This window comes from Falco naumanni, chromosome 1 (assembly GCF_017639655.2).
Source record: "Falco naumanni isolate bFalNau1 chromosome 1, bFalNau1.pat, whole genome shotgun sequence".
NCBI lineage: Eukaryota > Metazoa > Chordata > Aves > Falconiformes > Falconidae > Falco > Falco naumanni.
This window is the reverse complement of record NC_054054.1, coordinates 57,242,351-57,265,308: the sequence shown is the minus strand read 5'-3', so window position 1 is coordinate 57,265,308 and position 22,958 is coordinate 57,242,351. Positions and strand designations below refer to the sequence as shown.

General features: G+C 37.5%; 1 protein-coding gene across 1 annotated transcript in view; it reads left to right on the top strand.

Moving 5' to 3' along the window:
• The window catches only part of CORIN (corin, serine peptidase), a 149,293-nt gene that overhangs the window by 78,422 nt on the left and 47,913 nt on the right, over positions 1–22,958 (top strand). Inside the window, 5 exon segments of the mRNA XM_040600424.1 lie at positions 9,974–10,087; positions 15,325–15,432; positions 17,029–17,139; positions 18,043–18,159; positions 21,709–21,807. Coding sequence (XP_040456358.1) covers positions 9,974–10,087; positions 15,325–15,432; positions 17,029–17,139; positions 18,043–18,159; positions 21,709–21,807 — 549 coding nt within the window.

Genomic DNA, 22,958 nt, shown 5'->3' with positions numbered 1-22,958 from the left:
TGAATATCATAGGAATTAGGAGGACAATAATTTTGTCTTCATGGCAAGTTCAAATAACACATAAGGTAAGAGGCTGTAGCATAAATACATAAGTATGGTAAAGGGTTGTACGCTGAACAATGAGAGTGGCTAGCAAATCATTAATTGAGCACACTCATACTGAACACAAAATGAGATACAATTCTGAAAAAGCAACAGAATGTTAGAGACCTGTGTTTCATGCATGTGTGGTACACAGACATACACAAGGTATGACATGAATATGCCCATTAAATTTTGACAAATTATAGCTGGCCAACGTGTTAAAAAGCCCCACCAAACTTTTAGATCAAGCCAGAAGATATTGCTGACTTCTGAAACTTTCACATTTCAGAATATCTTCTTGCTAATATCATATATTTAATACTGCTAGAAAAGAAGTCTGTTAGAGCAGTGCCTGGCTGATGATTCTTCCGTAATCTGTGTGGCAGGATTTGTATCTATCTGGTAGTAAACTGCAAAAATTACAGAGGTACACAGTGGAAGCTTACTATTTCTCACTAGGGAAAAATACCTAGAGCCTGTTGTGAGATTCACTGCCCCTACCTGGCAGACTGTGGAGATCCAGGCTGCTTATTGGCAATTCTGACATCCTGTTGTATAAAACAAAAGGCATTTTTAATTTATTTTTTTCATGAGCTATTGTGCATGATGCTTGGATATGAATAGTTTTCATTTAGAATGACAGACTATAGAGAATATTTTGTCTTTTTATTTCAAAGCATGGTTCTGATGTTATTCCTTTGTGACTGAAAAGGTGAATGCAGATTTACTGGGCTGCTTCTCCTATAGAAATAAATTATGTTGTAGTTGAATATTTCTTTCTGCAATTTGTATTTTTGAAAGAATTTACTTCTCTGAACACAGTAGAACCAAACAGCAGGGGTTGGTTCACTGTTCCAATCCTTTTTTACGTAGTGCTAAGCCCAGAGTGCGATTCACAGTCTTCTCAGGGCTCAGTTCCTGGAAATTGCAAGAGCATGTCCTTGGCACATGGCTACTCATGTCTCAACTTTTTGGTTTCTTTTGGGGACTAATGCCTCCAGATTACATGCAGTGAAACCCTCCCTGCCCACATATGCCTAGCATATAATTTGTGTGATGATTTAATTCTCTTTTGGGGCTTTAGTTAGTTCTTGTATTTATCAAAAATAAGGTCTGGCTGTTATACCTGCTTGTTTTAGCACAGTATCACACAATCCCAAACAATATTTTATCTTGATCTCTTCTGTTCGTTTGTGACTAAATACTCTATGTCAGGGGTCCTCAAACTTTTTAACCAGGGGGCCGGCGTGTGGATGAAGTGGCAGGCAGCCATCTGCGGCTGCTTGGTTTCCCCCCCCAACCCCTGGCGGGGGGGGGGGCAGGGGGGTTCTGTAAATACTGGGGGCCAGATTGAGGACCCTGGGGGGGTGTATCGGGCCCGCGGGCCGTAGTTCGAGGACCCCTACTCTATGTCCTCTACATTTTCTGAATTGAAAAATACCACTCCTCCAAAAAATCCTTGAACTTCACATACCTTTCCAAGCTCTGTTGGAGAATGTATGCTTGACTGATGTTCTAGTTAGAATCCAGAGCATTTATCCTGGGAACAATTACCAACTTTCCTGAAAAATGTTTATTAGTTAGAATTGGGATTATCTAGTGGATAGATACTTGTTCATGTGTCACTGCTGCTATTTATCTCTTTGTCTAGATTTTTCCTCCACAGGCATTGCAAACTGAGTGCACGTTACCACTATGGAGAAACTACTATAACTTACATTTCTGATGTGACTGCCAATACACCGAATGTACTGGAAAATCCGAGCCATGTGCTATTATCGTAAAACCATCCGAGTGTACAGAATGAGTCACAGAGAAAAAGATGCAGTTCTGTAGACAGGGCTGCATCAGTCAGGTTGATATCCTTTCACACAAGTGACAAGTGAATACCCAGTAAGTGAGAAAATTGGCTACTCTGAAAACAGTTTTAGGAACCCAGCTGCTGAGATCTAAGATGGATGGTTTAACTGGTTTTGCAGTTCTAATGAGTTTCGAGCATGTAAGGGAGTGAGGGGGAAGCATCATCAGTCATTCATTCCACGTGAATGAAATAATGTGTTCTAGGGGGGAGGAATCTCAAAACCTTCCTGGGGGTGGCTATACGTATCTTTCCTCACAGAAATGTTCCGGCTCTTTTTTTCTTTCAGCTGTCACTGTGTTTCTGTTATTTTTATTTGCTTTGGTCAGCCAACATAGTTGGTGCTGTTAAAACTGGAGAAAAAAAGCACCTTAGCTTGAATGAAAAGTAAAGCAACACAATGAACTGATTTTACGTTAATGTGAAGGTCTCACAAACCCCTGAAATTAATTTTCAGTTAATTTGAATGGTAAAATGATTTCAAAAGTGGCAGTCATTATGATGCTTCTGCTCTTTATTCAGCAAAAATGTGTAAGGAGGAATATGGAAATGTCAGATAATGTTCACTTTTGTATTATTACTCAAGAGGCATTATGAATGTCTGTTTCTGTATAAGAGGCCTGAACTGCACTTCACAGCCATGAAGTTTCTAATAAATACTATTTAAGTTCTATAAAATACATAGTACATTAAAATTTAAATATAGCATATAAATTCTATTGCATTGTTATGTTGCATATTATTTGTATCGTTTGTCCTTAAAGGTACACAAAAGTATATGACCTTTTTTTCCAGTGAGAAACTGTTTCTAAATAGCTATCACTTATACCAGATATATGAAAGATATTAGTTATACTAGGTCATGAAATTATTTTTAATATAGCTTTTTCCAGGAACAAATTTACAGTTTTGTCTTAGGAGATTTTATCTCTCCACAGATTTTTTGCAATGTTTCAAGTATTTAAATTTAAATATATGAAAGTACATTTTTTTCAGATAACTTTTGTTGAAAATTCTCCTGTGATCATATTTTGATTCCTATTGGAGCAAATGTTATGGATGTTAGTCCTGACTCAGCTTTAACAGAGACATTAATTTACTTTATATGTCTTCAAGTTAGTTTCTTTAAAAGTATTGCTCTTTGGTTTTTTTCTGAACACTATAACAAAGTAACTTTATCTAACAATGTAACTTTACATGCTGTAATGGTTTCTGGGTATTCTAATAATTCCTATATACTATGAATGCATATGCCTTCCTATTAGTAGTCAAACTAAATCTGTAATGAATAAAAAAGTGGAATCATGAAAAGGAATGAAAATAAGTAAGTATGTGTATAAGTCACACATGACATTATCAGTCGCATTAAGTTATAAGTAAACCAGAACTTTTCTGTTCTCTAAGACAAATCTTTGTGAACTTTTTACTCACTAGTTATTGCAGCCGTTCTTCAGTTGGACACAGTCTGTTAATTTTGTCCGGTTAGAAAGTTAAAGTAGTTGGTGAGCGTGAAAACCATTGCTGATAACCTGGATAATCTGCCTTCTGGGCAAAACCATAGAAATTAGTTATTGTACATGTTGGTAAATGCCCTGCAATGTTCAAGGGCATGAAAGGGCTAAATGCATGCATAATTGGAGTGAACTATTTCAGCTGTTTGAAGGTGCCACCACAGGAGCTCTTAGACTGTTTTAAGCTGGATAAGAAGCATTTAATTGGAGCACTACATTAAGAATACTAGCAACAGTCATTAACAGTTAATGTATAACATTTTAAGATACTGCAAAACCAAACAGTGAATAGATGTATTAACACCACAACTATAGACTTCAGCAGTACATCTTTCTTATAATAGCATTGCCTTTACCCAAGTTCAGCTTTGAATTTTGCAGTAACTCAGCTGAACAGTTCACACTTTCTTCTAGTGGCTGCCATCATAGGCTATCTTGTCCTGCATAAACTGCAATAGTGCAAATTATACAGAAAATACTCAAGAGAGTGAGAGACTAATTTTCTTAACTGAATGTGCTTAACCAATGCAGATCTTGTTTTGTTTTGTTCCAAGAATAAAACACCAATAAAAACAGTTCTAATATTCTTTTTCCACGGTACCCAGTTTATCTTCCAGGATTTTTCACTCCGGTATTAATTTAGAGAATTGTCTTTGAGGAATACCTTGCAGCAGAGATTCAAAGGCACTATCTGGTTACAACCAGGTATTTATTTTTCTGTTGGCAACGTGAAGCTAATTATACACATCCAATACAGAATTTATCTGAGAAAAGGAAGACATTATCCTTCTTTTGTGCCCTTGCATTCCCTTAATGCAGTAAAAAGAAGAGAGAGGTGATTTGTGTGTATGTAACATTGATACTGACCAGCTGCAAAAACAGCAATAGTGGAATAATTTTTTGAGGGAGACAAAATGTTTTTCAAGATTGTGATGGTGTTTCATGTGAGAAAACATTCACAGTTGAAAAAACTGTTTCTTTCCCCCAAGCATTCATTCTTTACTTCTGTTGACTCTGCATTATATTTTATTATATCCTTTGATTTTGATTGTTCTCCTATTCTGCCTTCCCCACCGTTTATCTCTTCCTGCCTTCTTGTCCTTTGCCTGTTTCTTTTCCAGCTTGGAGTTTCCTATGTGGCCTTTTTAGGCCACTTTACTTGAATGGAAGAGAAAGGTCTTTTGTGTTCTTTCTCCCACAGGGTTTTGCATCATAAGGAAGTAGAGAAATGGAAAATTTCCTGGGGGGAAGGAGTTGTCCACTTTCCTAATTCTGTGATCGCGATGCTAGTATCAAAACCTTCTAGGACTGATGGCTTCAAGATGCATACACTGTTCTGCAGGGTACATGGGATATAGGGAGCAGGTGATGAAAATTTGCAGGCAAGAGAATACAAAGATTCCTGTGTCCCACTGTGCTATTGTGACTGCATTGAGTCAAATGAAAAGTCCATCTATTTTGTAATGCTGACTCCAACAGCTGCCAAAACTGGATGCCCAGAGAAGAATAGGAGAACAGGGCAAGAATATGTGGCAATACTTTTCCGAAATACTACTGCATTTCCCATGTGTTTGATATTCAAGGACTTTTCTGTAATTTTTGACCCATCGTAGATTTTTTCTTCAATTAATGCATCCCCTTTGTTTCATGGATTTTTGCACGTTTTAGCATCCGTAGTATCCTATTGCAAAGTGTTACAGCTTATTTATGCATTGCATGAAGAGTACCACTTTTTGGTTGTTTTAAAGACAGTTTTGATAGCTCCTACTTTTTTCGTAGCATTAGACAGTGAATGTTTTCTCCTAACTTTTTAAAAAAATAGCAGCACTTTTAATGGTCATTTTCACAGATATACAGTGCTTTATCTGTTGCTGTACCTTGAAATACAACCAGGTGTCAATCTAGAGGGTGGTAGAATAATATATTTGTTTCAGTCTGTGCTGTTTGCAGCTTTCCAGGGACCTGCCCAAATAATTTTCTATAGACGGCATCCCAGTAATCTAGCTTGAAAGTACAGGACATAAATGGTCTTGGCTCGTCAGAAGCACTTTTGATATTTTACCTGCATCTGGTGTACTAAAGCACTTTTTGCCACCAATAGTGTTTAGTCAGGGATTTTGGAAGCTTTGCCAGCTTGTAAACCTTTCTGGGGAAGGCCTAAAAGAAGCAAGTTTCTCTATCAGCAAGGTTTGCTTCCATTTTCTGTGGGTGCCTTTTACTTCACCTTTTTTTTTCTTCATGAGTTTGGGGGTGTGAACATTTGCATTATTATATTAATAAATCTGTGAATTATTGACAAAGGTATCATTAATTAACATTTCCCAGCACATTCCTTTATAACACCCTGACAATTTTTCATAATTTTGGCAAATTTGAGTGGAATGGTTCAATATTTTTTTACTTCAGACATCTATTTAAGGCTTTATTTCTTCTACTGCAGCTTTGTTTAGAACAGTCCAGCATTTCTGAGCATGCAGCCTGTGTTCAATAAAGTTTTATAAATAGTTGCATATCTAAATCCTCTAGTTTTCAGATCAAATATCGAAATTCAGCATTGAACAAAGTGTTTGTTTTCCAGCATAAGACCACGCTTTTATAATTTCCATTAAAACCTGATTTTTGGAGATATGGTCAAATTGTCAACCTTCTGAAAATTTCCTGCAGAAGCATATGTTGAAAAAAATAATCCCCTGCTGTCAAAAGTTAAGAGTAAAAATGAAGGTGCTGAGAGTGTTTGCGTGTATCCATCTCCATAGTGCAGTAGAAAGGACTGCTATGTTAGGACCACATATAAAACTGGAAATCTGGGTAATTAATTGGACTTGAAATCAGTGCAAGCTGGAACTGTTTGTCATTTTTAAAAAACACACTCTGCATGTTTAGGCATGTCTGGTGCTCAGTGGTATATGACAGCATCCACAGTGCACGTAGCGGTTTGGCAAATTACAAAGAATATCACATTGCTATACAGAAAGGCTGATTGTGAGCAGAAATTTTTATATTTTTTGTAGGCACTTTAAAGGCTCCTTCTTTAGTCCCAAGGGCAGATTTAATAGGTGTAACAGTCTTTTCATAACTGCCTGTTGAGGTCTCTTAAAATGGGTCATTCACTGATGGCAGTTTTAAATAGCTTTGTTCTGTCTCAAAAATTGTATTGTTTCCATTGACATTTATCTTTCAGGTTTTCCTCTTGATCTTCTTGCATTCAGTGATGTTTCTCTGAAAGCTATCCCGATGTTCCCAAAACAGAAATATATTTCAATCCCTGTGGGAAATCTTAACTATCAGTTCATCAGTGTGAAAATGAGTTCATAAGACTCCTGCAGCATTAGCTTTGTAGTACTGAAGCTAATGATTTTTCTCCTCAAAGAGCCCAAGAAAACAGAGAAGTTTTTTCATCTTTTTATAGGTATAGAGCTAAGGCACAGGTTGCCTAAATTGTCCAAGGTGATGCAGAAGGTTTGCAGCAGAGCTGGGAAGAGAACCCTTATCTGTGAAACACATAAAAGATTCCTCATTCTGTAAGAACATCTTGCCTTTCCCAGGCTTTTTTTAATGGCATTGCTTCATAGTGCTTTTATAAATCAGCTAATCTTCAACAAATAGGATCATATATGGAACTTTTGCAAGTAACAGATCTTTTTCAGTATTAAAAATCAAATTAACCTTATGGTGTTTAATAAAACAAGACATGAAATTCATTTTTTATATAGTAAGTAATGAGTTTTCCAAAGACATTTTCTGTCTGCTTCTCAACCACAAAATAATGGGGGATGTTTTATAAATCAGAAAATAGAAAAGAAAGAAGTTTAAGGAAAAGGATGATGGAGACTTGTACCACGTAAGGGAGTATTAGCTGTATTTGCAAGGGAGATTTTCCTTAAAATGAGGCCGTGGTATTTCCATCAGATTTAAAGACCAGTTATCATGAGATAGATAATACTTTGCAACTGTGAAAATCATAATATATTGACAACAGAAGGTGATTTTGCATCCTACTGAAAATCTAAATCCAGATGTCAAAACGTGACTGTTCACATTTAATGAAGAGAACAAACCAATTATTAATATTCTAATGTCTAGGAGCTGGGTTGTTTGGAGGGTGCTCAGGAAAGCATAGGCTTAAAGAAAGTGAATGCTCACTTTGCAGATGACGGCATACTTAATATGCTGTGCAGGGACAATGGGCACACATGCTTTTGTGGCAAAAGATGAGATTTTAAGGAAAAAAGTTTCCATCGAGTTTTCTTTTATGATACACTTATTAAAATCAAAAGACATCACTAAATAATGAATTCTTGAAATTCTGTGAAACAGTATGGCTGAGCAACCAAATAAGGCAGATAAAAATTGATGTAGCAGGATGGAGAGTCGTTATTTATTAGTTCGTGTTTCTCATATCTTTCTACCTTTCATCTTTTATGTCCTTAAATTGTATCTGCATGTTTTGTGAAACACTGACAGATTTCATCAGCACCACTTTGCTTTCCATTTTGTTTCATTTTTATATTCCTGTTCTTCTGAAGACATATAAAATGAGATTACTTGTATGCTCTGAGTTACTTCACAACAGACTTTTGTTGGAAGAGATTAAAAAAAACTTTCCCTCCTTTTGTAAGTGAAATGTTGATTCCAGAAAGAGGAGTTTAAATGGGAAATCAGCAGTGTGAGTTTAGGACTGATCTTTCATTTATGCTCAGTTTTTGCTTGCACAAGAATGTGCTTAATCAACACATTATTGTGGTTAATACTTCACTGTTAAGGATAATTCCTTATACTGGGAATTCTACTGAGCGCAGGACCAAGTAAAATGTTGACACAAACATCATCATAGTCATTGATTTATTAATGGGTTAATCTGAAATTTATGTTGTGTGTTACCATGGTGCTATCATTTACTGCAGTGCCCAACTGAGGTTATAAAAGCCCATGCTACTGAAAATTCTATCATTAGATATTTGGTAATTTTCCCTTAATTTAATTTTAAACTGTATCCTGAATGAATATACTTTTTCATGGATATGTTATGAGGAGTACAAATTTGTGATGCAGATATTCAATATGTATTTTTTTGCTTTTGGCATGTAGATGACAAATACATTTTCCAGACTTTGTTAAGTATGAGGTTCAGAGAATAAAGGGAGAAGAAATAGGAACTGAATTCTCATATAGGAATAGGAAAAATGCAAGTTCAGGTATTTTATAATGAGAAATATGGAGCTATGTTGCAATCAGATGCAAAATAACTTTAATGGCGGAACAGATTCTGTAGCTGCTGCTGCTGAAACTGCTGTGATCTGCATTGTGGTAAAGTTTGAAAGCTACAGTTAGAGACCTTTATTGTTCTTGGCAAACTTGGATACAAAGTTTGAATTGCAACGGAATTTCTAAAAGTAGAATTTTGAACTTTCATGAGATTTTATTGTTTGAACTTGCTGTTCTCACACACAGATACATTTAATAGCTTTACACTAGCAAAGTGACAGGATTGTTTTCCTCCACATCTGAAAGCTATTTCTCATTTCAGTTATGTATGCTTAAAGTAAAGTTATTGGGGTTGTTTTGCTGATGTTTTACTGAAGGTGAAACTTTTTTGTTTTGTTTAGCTTGGTTGAGTAGCCTGACTGTTACCCGTGGCTTTTGAAAACAAAAAAGCAAACCAAAACCAAAACAATAAACCAACAATCAGGTTCTGAAGGAAATAATTGCTTTTCTACTGGGCATGTTTACTTCGTGTCCCCATGTAATTTTCACTTGATGTCTTTCCCCACCTGTGTGGTTAACATTGGTTGAGAAAAATCCCTGTAATTTAAAGCAAATGCTTGGAAGTTTGGCCTCTATTGTGTGGACTAAGGTGTAAACAAATTAATGGTGATTTGCATCTCTATATTTTAAGTGCCTTGAAGGACCTGAATGGGAAAGTGTTACCTCTCTCTGAACATAATGGCCCTGCATATCTCCTGTGAGATACCTAAGGCTCTAGGGTTTGAGTTTTTTTTCTCTTTAGGTATCTCAATTCCCCATATATTGAATTGCAACGATGACCATGTTCTAGTGTTCAGGGACTTATAAGAATGTTTGAGGAATCCTTCTGCTCTAGAAAGGTGTCTGTGCTATGATACTCTTAAGCCTCAACCTGATAATCTTTTGCCTGAACACCTAGGCTGAGAAGATCCATCTGTTGTGACTTTGGCTGGGTATTTAATCTGATGCATCTATTTAATGGGGGAAAAAAGAGCTTGTTTGATCCAATCCTAAGGTCCATTTTTAGCAGTTGCCCTGTACAGATGCTTTTTAGAGGTAATAGTAGATTTAACCTCACTGATTAACTCAGCCTGGATACCTGTTTTTGAAATAAGAAAAGTTAGATGAAAATGCCAGTTTCCCCTTGCTTGAATTTGAGTAATTTGGGGTTTGTTGATTAAGTGCATCAATTAAGACTCATTATCTTTAATTTCTGCTTATTTCTTCTTGCCCTGAAAAGTTTAACATGTGTTCTTTCTTTTCTTCTCTTTTTCAGCACTGTGTGGAGGTGAGGAGAGTTTCTTGTGTGCCAGTGGGATCTGCATCCCAGGGAGACTGCAATGTAATGGCTACAATGACTGTGATGATTGGAGTGATGAAGTCCATTGCAGTAAGTTTCTTAAACCTTGCAGTGTTCTGTTGAAGCACTGAATCCATTCAGGGAAACCTGAAAACTAAAGGCTATTGATACAGGGTAGGAGCTTTGCATAGTATTTGTGTATATTGACATTTGAACTCTCTGAGCTGCCATTGAATGTGTTTACTTTTGTTCACTCTGGCCACAGCATGTGCTTTGATCTATCAAATTTCTTAAGTGGAAGAACTGCAAGGAGCCATGTGGAAAGCAGAAGTATTTTCGAGCATTTCTTTTTTAATGGATCAATAACATGCAAAATAAGACCACTTCTGATAATAAACAGAAGACTGTTACTAGTATCTTTTTCCTAGTCCTTGGAATTGATTTTACAGCAGACGCAAACCCACCTGTTTAGAAAGTTCTCTTGGCCTCAGCTGTGGATGTGGTTCATTTAAATAAATCCAGTATATGGTGCTGTAGAAAAGAAAAGATGAATATACATGCTTAATATCCTGATTTCTTATTTATTTCTCTATGGTAGTGTGTATCTTTAGAGCTCCTAAGTGTTTATCTCTGTTGACAAAAACTTCATTTGACTACTAAAACCTTTAGAAAAGCTAAGCAAATGTACAGTAGGAAAACAATGAAAAAGAAAAAAGGAAAATGTGGAACAATGACTAAATAGGGACTACAGTAGGACATGATACCACAAAACAGGGGGGCTGTGCATACAGACTTTGGAAAATGCCAGACCCAGGGTTGAGTTCCAGACTGTGCAGTTTAGACTAACCTCAAAAGATTTCTTCTTATTAGTGATTTAAGAGCCTGGGCATTCCAAGATTCACAAAGTTGCTTTTAAGGAAGTTGCTGATAGATTTTATCTGCGATACTCCAAGGAATAAATGATGACTGCAATTTCCTCCTGGTCTCAATACGAATGAGGCTAAAGCTTGCTATTCCTTTAATAGCCTACAATTTATTTAATGGAAGTTGATACAATTTCTGTTACATAAAATATTGTATATTTTTATCTTTGGATTTTTCCTTTAGTTTTTAATGTAAGCTAAAAAATTTAAAAATGCCTATGAGACTGTGGCTCTCAAGTTCCATTACAAATGGGAAAAGAATAAATTAGTAATGTAAGAATAAAAATACTACGTCTTGAAAAAACAAGCATTATACATTTCATGAGTTAAGATTACCTTTAAAAGAAAGCCTGTCTGTTAAATGATACAGTGTTTATAGGTAGAGGATGACTTTTATTGGGAGACTTGGTAAAAGTTGGGGAGAGTGGGTGGAGATGAAATAAGACCTTCTAGAATTATACAGCAGATATAGCAAAACTGAAGGAGGACTTATTTGGCTGAAAGTTTGTCTGATAAAGGATGTTGTGTTTCCTGCAGTCCTTGTCCCTTTCAAATTTTTAAGTAACCTCATACAATCATAGGATAATTTAGGTTGGAACGGGCTTTTAAAGGTCATCTAGTCCAACCTCCCTGTCATGAGCAGGGACATCTTCAACTAAATCAGGTTGCCTAGAGTCCTGTCCAACCTGACCTTAAATGTTTCCAGGGATGGGGCATCTACCTCCTCTCTGGTCAACCTCATAATAAAAAAATTCTTCCTTATATCTAGTCTAAACATATGCTTTTTTAGTTTAAAACCATTACCCCTTGTCCTGTCACAAAACACAAAAAGCCTGTTCCCATCTTTCTTATAAGCCTCCTTTAAGTATTGAAAGTCTGCAATAAAGTCTCCCTGGAGCCTTCTCTTCTCCAGGCTGAACCCAACTCTCTCAGCCTTTCCTCATAGGAGAGGTGTTCCAACCCTCTGATAGTTTTTGTGGCCCTCCTCTGGATCCATTCCAACAGGTCCATGTCTTTCCTGTGCTGAGGACTCCAGAGCTGGGGGCAGTGCTCCAGGTGGGGTCTCACCAGAGCGGAGCAGAGGGGCAGAATCACCTTCCTTGACCTGCTGGCCACGCTTCTTTTGATGTAGCCCAGGATACAGTTGGCCTTCCACACTGTGAGTGCACATTGCCAGCTCATGTCCGGCTTTTCATCCACCAGTACCCCCAAGTTCTTCTTGGCAGGCTCAATCCCTTCATCCCCCAGCCTGTATTGATACTGGAAGTTGCCCTAACCCAGGTGGAGGAACTTGCACTTGGCCTTGTTGAACCTCATGAGAACCTTCCTGTCCTCCATGTGCCTCAGTATAACTTCTAGGAGGATCTGTTCCATGATCTTCCTAGGCATGGAGATGAGGCTGACAGGTTGATAGTTCACAGGGTTCTCCTTTCTGCCATTTTTAAAAATGGGTGCAATTTTCCCCCTTTTTCCAGTTGCCAGGGGCTTCACCTGACTGCCATGACTTTTCAAGTATCATGGAGTGGAGATGCATTCTGCATCAGCCAATTCCCTCAGGACTGTGGGGTGCATCCTGTCAGGTCCCATAGACTCATGTATGTTCATGTTCCTCAGGTGGTCACAAACCTGATCTTCTCTTACAGTGGGAGGGACTTAGGCAGTCCCTGTCTTGTGGTCCATCAACTCCAGCGGTGTGGGAAGAGAAGTTGCCAGTGAAGACTAAGGCAGGAAAGTCGAGTACCTCAGCCTTCTCCTTATCCGTTGTTACTTCTTTGTCATTGGTGTTCATCGGGAGGGGTGCTTTCTTTGACTTTCTTTTCTACCTGACATACCTATGGAAGCTCTCCTTATTCTTTGCATCCCTTGCCCAGTTCAGCGCCAGCTGTGCCTTGGCCTTCCTGACCCCATCCCTACACAACCAGGCCATGTCCCTATACTCTTCCCAGGATACCTGTCCCTGCTTCCACTGCCTGTGCATATCCTTCTTGCCCTTTAGTTTGACCAGCTGTAGCTGGAGTAAGAAAGATTTGTCAATAGGCTCCCCTTGATCAGGCAGCCTGTAGTAGACACCAACCACAAAGTTCCGTTTGTTGCCTTGGTCTCTAATTCTTATTCATAAGCTTTCAGCCCGCTCTTGGCTATTCTTCAGAGACAACTCTTCACAATTTAACCATTTCTTGATGTAGAAGGCAGTGCCTCTGCCACCGCTTCCTCCCCTGTCCTTTCTGAATAGCCTGTAGCCATTGATAGCCACTGCACTCCAGTCGTGCATTTGTCCCACCAAATTTCAGTAATGGCAACTAGGTTCTAGCAGCATGGTGCCTTCCAGGTTCTTCTGCTTATTGCCCATGCTGTGTGCATTGCTGTAGAGGCACTTCAGCTGTGCTGTTGGCCCTGTCACCTTCTTGGTCACAACTTAATTCCTTTGAGGTATTTCACCAGTGTTCCCCTGTTGGTTCCTATTACATCAGGAACCCCCTGTCTCATCTGTGTAAGACTTCAGGTGTGCTCCAGTGTACACAGCACATCTCAGAGCAACAGGCTGAGGGGCCTCACTAGCACCCCATCCCTCTAACCTTGGTGTGTCATCACCACAGCTTGTCATGGGCAAGCCTGATACTATCCCCCTCCCCCTTCAAGTCTAGTTAAAAGCTCCGTCAATGAGCCCCACTAGTATGTGAGCAATGTCCCTCTCCCTGCTTCCAGAAAGGTGAATCCTGTCCAACCCCAGCAGGCCTGGTGCCACGTAGTCCACCTCATTATCAAAAAAACTAAAATTGTGCTGGTGACACCAGCCATAGAACTATGTATGGGTCGTTCTGTTTCTTCTGGTGTCACTGCCTGCAGCTGGAAGGATAGAGGAAAAAACTACCTGTGCTCCAGATTTCCTTACCAACCGTCCCAAGGCCCTGAAGTCTCTTTTTATTGCCCTTGGATTGCACATTGTGGCTTCATCGCTACCCACATGGAAGAGCAGTAATGCATAATGGTCTGAGGGCTGTATCAGGCTGGGAAGTTTCCTAGTGATGTCCTTAACCTGGGCCCAGGGAGGCAGCAGACTTCCCTAAGAGGATAGTCTGTCCAGCATATTGGATCCTCTGATCCCCTCAGAAGGGAGTCACCTACAACTGTAACTTGTCTCTTCTGCCTCATGGCATTGGTCATGATAGGGTGGGTAGGCTTTTCTGACCTTGGTGACACCTCTGATGTAGATGGACCATCATCTACATCATCCATTGGCTGGCCTTCTGCATCCAGAGCCTCATACCTGTTGTACAGAGGTACCTGGGAAGGCGAAGTGGGCAAGGAGTGGGTTCACCTGATGCCCCAAGTATGGACTTGCCTCCATTCACTCCTTTCTTTTAAGCTTCTGCCTGGTGAGGGGAGGATACAGGATCCCCTTGATCTTGTTTTTTTCTGGTGGATGTTCCTGTTTCTGTCTCAGGTCAGAGCATGGTTCCACCAGTCTATCTCTTTATCGGACTGCCTGATGCTCCTTAACCTTTCTACTTCCTCTCATAGACCTGCCACCAGGCTGAGCAGATCAACCAGTTGATCACACCTCACACAGCTGTTCTCACTACTGCTGTGCACTACCAGTGAAAGGCTCTGGCAAGCCCTGCAGTGTGAGGCCTGGATGACTCTGTGTTTTCCTGGGAGCTCTGTCTGGGTTGCCACATTCACTCTGGCGAGTGCAGAGGACATAGGTTTCTGCTGGGTGGGTACCATAGCTAAGCTCCTTCTGAGAAGGTGATGACCACTAACTGAACTCACCTCTTGAGCTGGTAGGGTGTTGACACCCTGCCATGCAAACTCCTGCGTCATGCTCTGGTTGCTCATGCTCCGTAGGTTGCTTTTTGTAGGTGTGGGGTGGCCGTGGTTGCTGTGGCAATGCCCAAGCCTCAGCCAGCATCTCTCCTGAGTGTTGCTGGCTCCTGTCAGGTGTGTCTGCTTCCCTGGTCTTTCCCTGCCTCAGGCTCAAAAGCAGGGTATGGGAGTCTTGATTTTGCTCTTAGAAGCTTCTGCTCCACCTAATAGCCACATCAGGTGCTCAAGACTGTCCTAGTAATCTAGCGAATGAAACCCACAACCTTTCTTGAGAGCTTTACGTGTGTAAATTAATTAAACATTTTGGTCCATACGTGTAACCATAGCACTTTCTCTTCATGGTATTGATCAAAAAAGCAACTGGCAGGAACAGAATAAAAATGTCTAAAAACTTCTTTTGATTTTTTCTTGCTCTTCTGTATTAGATTCTAATAAACTGTTACACATTGAGTATTAACGCAGACCTTAAATTTTAGGGTTTCTTCAGCTAATCTTGTTTTAGTCAATACATTCCAGTTACGTGAATGTTCTAATGTCATGTTAACATTTTTTACATTACAAAAATTTCTTTTGTAGACTGCAGTGATGATGTATTTCGTTGCAACACAGGAAAATGCCTAAATTATACCTTTGTTTGTGATGGATATGATGACTGTGGAGACCTTAGTGATGAACAAAACTGTGGTAAATGAGGTTTTTTTTCTTTTCTAAAGTCTTTAAGGTAGCAGTATTAAGCCAGTAAACTTTTTCCTTAAACTACTAGAAGAATAATATATCCTGCTGTTATTCTTTTTGGGCAAAGTAAAAACCGGTCACAAATTCTGTACCCAATTTGAAAAGGTTTAAAGGATAGTTTTGAGTTAATTGAAATTTTGAAGGTAGTAGTATTTTGAAGAAATAAAAAAAGATTTGCAATTTGTTTTAAACTAATTCAAGATGTTATGATTGCTTTCTTGCTGACTTGGCTGAATTTAACTGAGATTAAAGCAAACATAAGAGACTACACACTGGTTACGCCAACTGTTTCATAGCTGAACTGTTTCTGCATAAGCTTCATAGTGAGCTTGTATGTTTTGATGATCAAATTCTGTTTCTTTCAAATTCTGTTTCTTTTGAATTCTGTTTTCAATCAATTTCATATGTTCTGCCTCCATATGCTTGTCTTTCTACTTACACTTAACTTTCATAGGAAAAAAATGAAGTTTTACCATAAAAAAGAATAGTTTTCACATGTAAATATTAGAAAACTTTGAAAGCCTTATTTTTTCTGTATTTTGCTTCTGATACTACACCTGAGAAAAATTAAGTGCTATAAAATAATTCGTAAAAATTTAAATATTATTTATCTTTTTGTTTGTTTGTTTCTTTTTTCTTTTGATTTTCTAAGAGAAAGCACAGAGAATTTCAAAACTAAAAGTCAGGGCCCAATTTTTTCTGGGGTTTATTTTATATTTTTCCTCTAAATTAAACATACTCTAAGATCTTTTACTACTTCTTGTCAGTTTTGGTTATTTTGATTTTTTTTCATAAACTATCTCTAGTTAAAGATTTTTCTAAACATTTATCTGACTCCTACCATTCCTATCTTGAGATATTTTTTCTATGCAAAATTTAAGATCTAACTGTTTGTGCAGGCTATAAATAGATTTCATAGCAGATTTGGCAGACTGAACTGTGCCTACAGCCCTATTTATTTTGGTGTAACATCAGCTTGCTCAACAGAATGCTTTTCTTTATTTGTGGAAGTATTTGGGTAGAAAGGGTAAGATAAAGAATTAAATAATTTCTTTGTAGATCATTCTTATGGAAAATTGTAAGTGTATGCAAGAAACAGTTTCTGATTAAGTGCCAAATACAGCAGTTGAGAAACTTTTTTTTCTTCTAATTAAAAGATAAACATAGGGAATAATTTCCTGTGATGGCAACTGAAAACATTGGCTAACTGAAAATCATTCCATGAGATGGGAAGCCAGAAGATCTTTTAATCTGCTTAAAAAATCTAAGAAAGTTGTTTTTAGTTGAAAATAGAAACAACTGTGTGTTTGAGAGAAGGAATGAATGCATCACTATCTATATGGGCAATAGAATTCAGAACATATGTAACTACCACCTGCAAAAAAATCTGCAGGTACAAAAAATCTCTTATTGTAATTTAGTAATGCCAAATTAGTAAGAAATATTAGTTTAGAGGCATAGAACAATTGATCAATAATATAAAATATACAAATGCTAATTTATAATCCTTTTTTTTTTTGGACCTCATATTTACATTTTATTTAGATTGTAATCCAGTGACACATCATCAGTGTGGAGATGGGAGATGTATAACAGCTGATTGGGTATGTGATGGTGACCATGACTGTATAGACAAATCAGATGAAATCAATTGCTGTAAGTTCCCTTAATCTCTAAATTTTTCTTCCTTTAAAAATAAGAAACAAAATGTAAGATAAGTAGTATACTTACTGATTACTTGTAAGGCAAATCTATAAGCTCATTTGATTTCACAGGTTTGTACTTGACAAATTTCCCTTCTGGTAGACAGCTGCAGCAAATTAAACATTTATTGAGAAGTACCAGCATTGCCATGTGTTTCAGTTTCTTGTTAATTACAGAATTAGCTTTCTTTAATTGTAATGTTCCCATTAAAGGGTAATGAATGAATGTATATAACCTCTTAAACTGGTGGCATTCTGGGTTTGTGACAGTTTTTTGATGTGCTTGTATGTAACCTATCGCACCTTGCTAGAGTTTGGGCTCCAGTGATGATGGTGTATATCTGCAAATCAACTATAGTAGAATATTGCTGAGTTCCAAAATCAAGTCTTGGGAACTAGTGCATGTTTTAATGTGGTTAAAGTTCTCATAAGACATAGGCTTATGCTGCATTGCTTCTTGCTGCCGTTCAGTGCTTGACCTTGCAACCACTACCCTACAATCTTCCTGACATCTAAGAACCTAATCTGAAGAAAGGAATGTAAGTAAGTGGGTAAAGAAAAGGTAACTGTTTTTATATGAGTAAAAATGATGTGGTTTATTCTTGGAAAAGCTGTCCTCCATCTCAGCCTGTTGCTAATACCTGGCGTGTTTAGTTTCAGTCCGTGTAGTTAAAGATCAGCACAGCTATAGGCAGTGGAAAACATAGCCCATGTATAACGAAAAATGTCTAGTGATCTTCAGTGCTAAGCAGTATTATCAGGTCCTCCTAAAATAAGTTCAAGATGATGTTCAAAAGTAATTAACACCTTCATTAGCCTAAACTGATCAGAAGATATGTATTTTTTTTTTCTCTAGCATGTCATAGTCAGGGTCTGGTGGAGTGCAGAAATGGGCAGTGCATTCCTAGTGCATTCCAGTGTGATGGAGATAATGACTGTAAAGATGGAAGTGATGAAGAAAACTGCAGTGAAAGTAAGGATATCCCTTATTTTGCTCTTTTTACTGAACCTACCATTGACTGCTTTGTTCTGAAATGCTTTTAGCTAAAGCTGTCTGAAAAATTTGCTTTCTTTACCTTTCAAATAACACGTTCTAAGACAGGTTGGTGCCTGCTTTCACACAGGAATTTGTAAATAGAGTTTCGTTGGTCCTTAAAAATATATAAATTTAAAAGAAATGGAGGTGATATTTAGCATAGTATTTGAATACCTGACATGACCATCTGTTACTTGAAAAAGATTAATAGATATTCAGATTATCTGCAGCAATTAGAAGTTGCTATCACAGGAATTGATGTTGCTTGAGCAGGAATTTTCTCATGAAAAACCTTTTTTCATCAGAACTTGGGAATCAGAGAAAGAATGTTAGCATAAGTAAATTAATGATTTAGTGTGACTAAGGGAAAATATATGAGAACATAATTTTCACATCTACTTAGTAGCTGTCACATGATGGATTGCATGAAAGAAAAGGAAACCAGGCAGTTTCTTGAGGCCCGGAACATGGTTTCCTGAAGACTTGTATTTTGACACTCAGAAAGAAATGTCATGTTGTGGTGGTTTCTGCATCTGAAGGTATTTTTCACATGTAATTCTCTTGTTTCTGACAAGGTACAGGTTCAGACTGCAGCCTTTCCTTCAATGTGAGAACTATTAATGTCTTTCTCTTATGAATGTTATTTTAAAGAAATTAAAGTAATTTGGTTTATTTAGAAAACTCTAGTGCTGCCAGATGTAGTGATAATTAGACAACCTATTCAAAAGTAATTAGAGTAGAAGAGACCTGATATCATAAGATAAATACACAGTGTGATTATATAAGCCTCATTTCTTTAGGAAACCAATTTAGAAGAAAACCTTTCATAAGCATGTCCACTCACTCCCTTCTTTTCATATTAAGTTCTGAGGATCTTCCTTCCAATTTAAACATCTGTGTTCAAAAAAATAGCTGAGAAGTTGAAACACAGAAATTACTATTATTCTTCGTTTGGTGTTGTAAAAAGGTCTTGCATGAAATTTCTTCTAGTTCTGACTGTGCAAATCTAAAAACCAAGGATCAGATCTTGTCCTTAATTCTGACTGTGCAATCTCACAAAATGCTCAGTTTTTATTCTTCGTCTTTCCTGATACTCAGCCTCAGTCTTACTCTATGAATTCTGTGATCTTCCATTTCTCTTGCTGAAAATGAAACTATCATTTTTAATATAGAAGAGGTGAAGCAGCAGAATGGTATAAATTGAAAAGTACAGAACTATTTAGAGCATTCTATAAGCAACCATTTCAACTTTTAAAATTCATTCAACTTAAGCCTTGTAAATTTGTTTATCACTAGTAAAAGAGAATTTCACTGAAAACTTTGATGCGTGATCTGGGCTAGAAGTCAGTGATGTTTTTGTCTTTCACTGCTTCTTGCCTTTGTGGATGTTGAAGAAATGCTTAAAAATCTCTTTTTGGTAAGACGAACAGATTCAAGGATACTAAATGCAGAGGAGTAGGATGGGATGATAATTATGCAGTCAGTGATCTATCTATATGCTAAAAGATTTTTTCACTTAGTGTTAAACTACAAACTTTTAAATATATAAGTTTTCATTGTTCTTCTTATTCATTCTTCAATGTGCAAAATAGTATTTTGAAATACTGTGTAGAGCAAAATTCTTCCTTTATGCAACCATATCCTGTCTATCCCAAATTCACATAAGAATGTGTAGGCAGAGTTTGGATGTCATTTGGATTATTCCTCCTTAGTTCCTGGTAAAGCCCATACACTAGTAAAGCAGAATTCTTGTTTGTAACTTTCTTTTGTATTTCTTATGTATGTTGTTGAGTTCAGCAACTAAGAAAATATAATAGACATACACTTAATACAAGGACTTCTGTGCTCTACAAATCAAACAATTTAGATATGCCTAGGAGAGACAATGAAGTTAGGACTGAAGTGATCTGGAATATTGGTTTTGTTACAAACACAGTAAATATATGAAATCAGCATAGAAATTTGAGGTCAAGATGGAGTGATGTGCCACTTGCCTATATAAAGATATAGGGACCTTGTGTAATAGTACAAGTTTATACATATAGGGATTACAAATGACCATTGTTTCATCTATATATCTGAATGCAAAAAACGGTCTCCTTTGCTACCTTAATGAAATTTAAGGTATGGCATCTATTAACACTACTGCTGCCATTTTGTGACAAGTCTAATACAGACGTACTCACAGATGGTTCTGTGATCTTGTCACAAGACAGGGTAGAGTGCGTTTATAGAAATTCAGCCCTGACTGTGCTAGGATCAAAACAATCTACGTAGCACAGAGATTTTTAGAGTTGAGAAACTCTTCCAGTGTGGGTAAGAAGAAATTGGAACAAACTTTAAAAATTAATTTTAATTTAAAGATTTCTGATAGCTTTAAAAGTCGAAAGGTTTTCTCTACCTTTCAAGTTCCATTTTGCAACCCGATGCATCTGTAAAATAAGACAGTCAATTGCTGCAGCAAAAGAAAATACCTCCATTGCTTCAATATATAATGTGTATGAAGGGTTGTAAATCCACATAATTAGGAATGTCTATTGATATGATTACAACATCAGTTCTTTGGGACAAGGTCATTGTCAAGGTCATCAAAACATGAAGTTTCTTTAGCATCTTCTCTATACCAAATATAACAGTTCCATGACTGAATGATTAATGTTTGTGGACTGTAGTGCAATACAAACACTAAGCAATAGTTGCAATAAACCATTTAAAACAGGATGGAATTATAAAATACAAACTGTTCAGCCTCTGTATAGAAAATAGGAAATTAAATGGCTGATTTTGCAAAAGCTAATGGAAGAAATAATTTAGTGGTTTGGAAAGGAGCTATCACCTCTGAGAGAGAGAAGTCCAGGGATTTGTCAGAGAAACTAACTACCCAGGTAATGTGCTCAGAAAAGTTTTGGTGAAGTGCTGGGTTTAGTTATTCTGGATTCCATCTTTAGGAGCATAGCCTTCTGGGGTTTCTGCTTGTTGTTGTTGTTGTTTGTTTTTTAACCAGCCAGAGAAGGACAATAAAGCTTCAGCTCTGATGACCTTTCTTCAGGATGTTTTTTATTGTCCACCAAAATAATCATAAAATGAGAAGCAGATCAACTGAATGGCACTGAAGAATAATTCCCGGAGAGTATTTTCTTTCAACTAGGACCTATTGTTCCCTTTGAAATCCAGTTTACATAGCTTTTCATACTCTGCCAGAGGATCATGGTAAATGGCTTTCAGAGATCCATACCTCTCATTCAGAAACCGGACTCTGAAGTCTTATATTAGACGTAGGGGTAAAGAAGAGTGACATCTGGATAGTGCTGCACACTTTTGTTCTTTACGCTTCCCTACTGCACTTGAAATGCTGTAGGGCGCTTATCAACTATGTAAAGGAAATACTTAATTGTAATGTAAACTCTGTGTTTTCTTATCACTACACTCCAGTCATTTGTATTAGTTGGGTAAATAATTAGAATAGTAAATTTCTATTTTCCTCAGGTCAAACCCTCTGTCAGGAGGGAGACCAGAGATGTACTTCCTGTCCTGATCCCTGTGGAACTTCTCTTTGTGAGATGAGAAACAGCCAGACAAACTGCAGTAAGTAGGTCACATGCTTCATACTGTCACTGTTTTAGGGTGGTTTAGAGTATAATGAGGATGCAGGGTAGGACACAGTAATACTTTACTGTATAGTACACATGTGTAATGATTAAGTATTGAAAAGGGCAAAGTTGAAACAAAAAGTTTAATCATGACACTTGATTATTAATGTACTAAAATACTCGTAATGTTTGACATCAAGATATTTTTCTTTCTGTGAATTTTTTATATGTTCTTAAAGGGTGCTCACTGTTGCACTTTTTCTTAATATTTAATGTCATTCAGAGTTTGCATAAACAACATAGTGGAAGCGTGAAGCAGAAGCTACTGGTTTATTTTCAAATCATAAGAAAATACGGTGTTTATTAGTCTGAAGAACTTGTAGCCCTTTTATGACGGAATTATTTTGATACTCAAACTGGCTAAACTAGTTATTCTTCTGACCAATACATACTGTAACGGTTTGGGGTCTTCAACACTGCGTATCTTAATTTCTGTGTCCTGTCCTGTACCACTCCATGCAAGCCTCCTGTACCCACTGTACACTCGCTTCTGAATAGCTCTCTTTCTCACTTGTGCAATGCAGCACTGTGAACAGATACTCAAAAGAAATATATCTGGCTGGGTTTTGACACTGGGGCAGAACTGTATTTCAGAATTAATTAAAACTTAGTGATGTGTTAATACAGTCTCATCAATTCAGGTCACCTTGGCACATGGGCAGGCTTACCTTCATTTACATATATGAATGTGTAGACATATCCTATAACTGCTTTGTGCTGAGCAGTTTTCTTTGCAAGGTATGGTTTGGTACTATAAGGTAACTTGTTTGGATAATGTTATTCCATTTAGGTTGGAATGGATATGGGAAGGTCAGTTAGTCCAAACTTCACAGTCTCTAAAGTTGCAGCTGTCACCCACAAGTGTTTGAGACAGGTGCCATTCATGCTGGGACCTTTAGATGCTGCTAAAGTAAAGATGCAAGATACTTGGGCGTATATGCTTTACATGTGCTTCTATCAATGCTTCTCCTAATTTTTTGAAGAGGGACAATTAAGTACCGTGTTTAACATTAGAAGGAAGTTAGCTCACACCTTTTGTCAACTAGCCTAAACTCCTGATCAAAGCAGTGCCAGTTAGGTCACGTG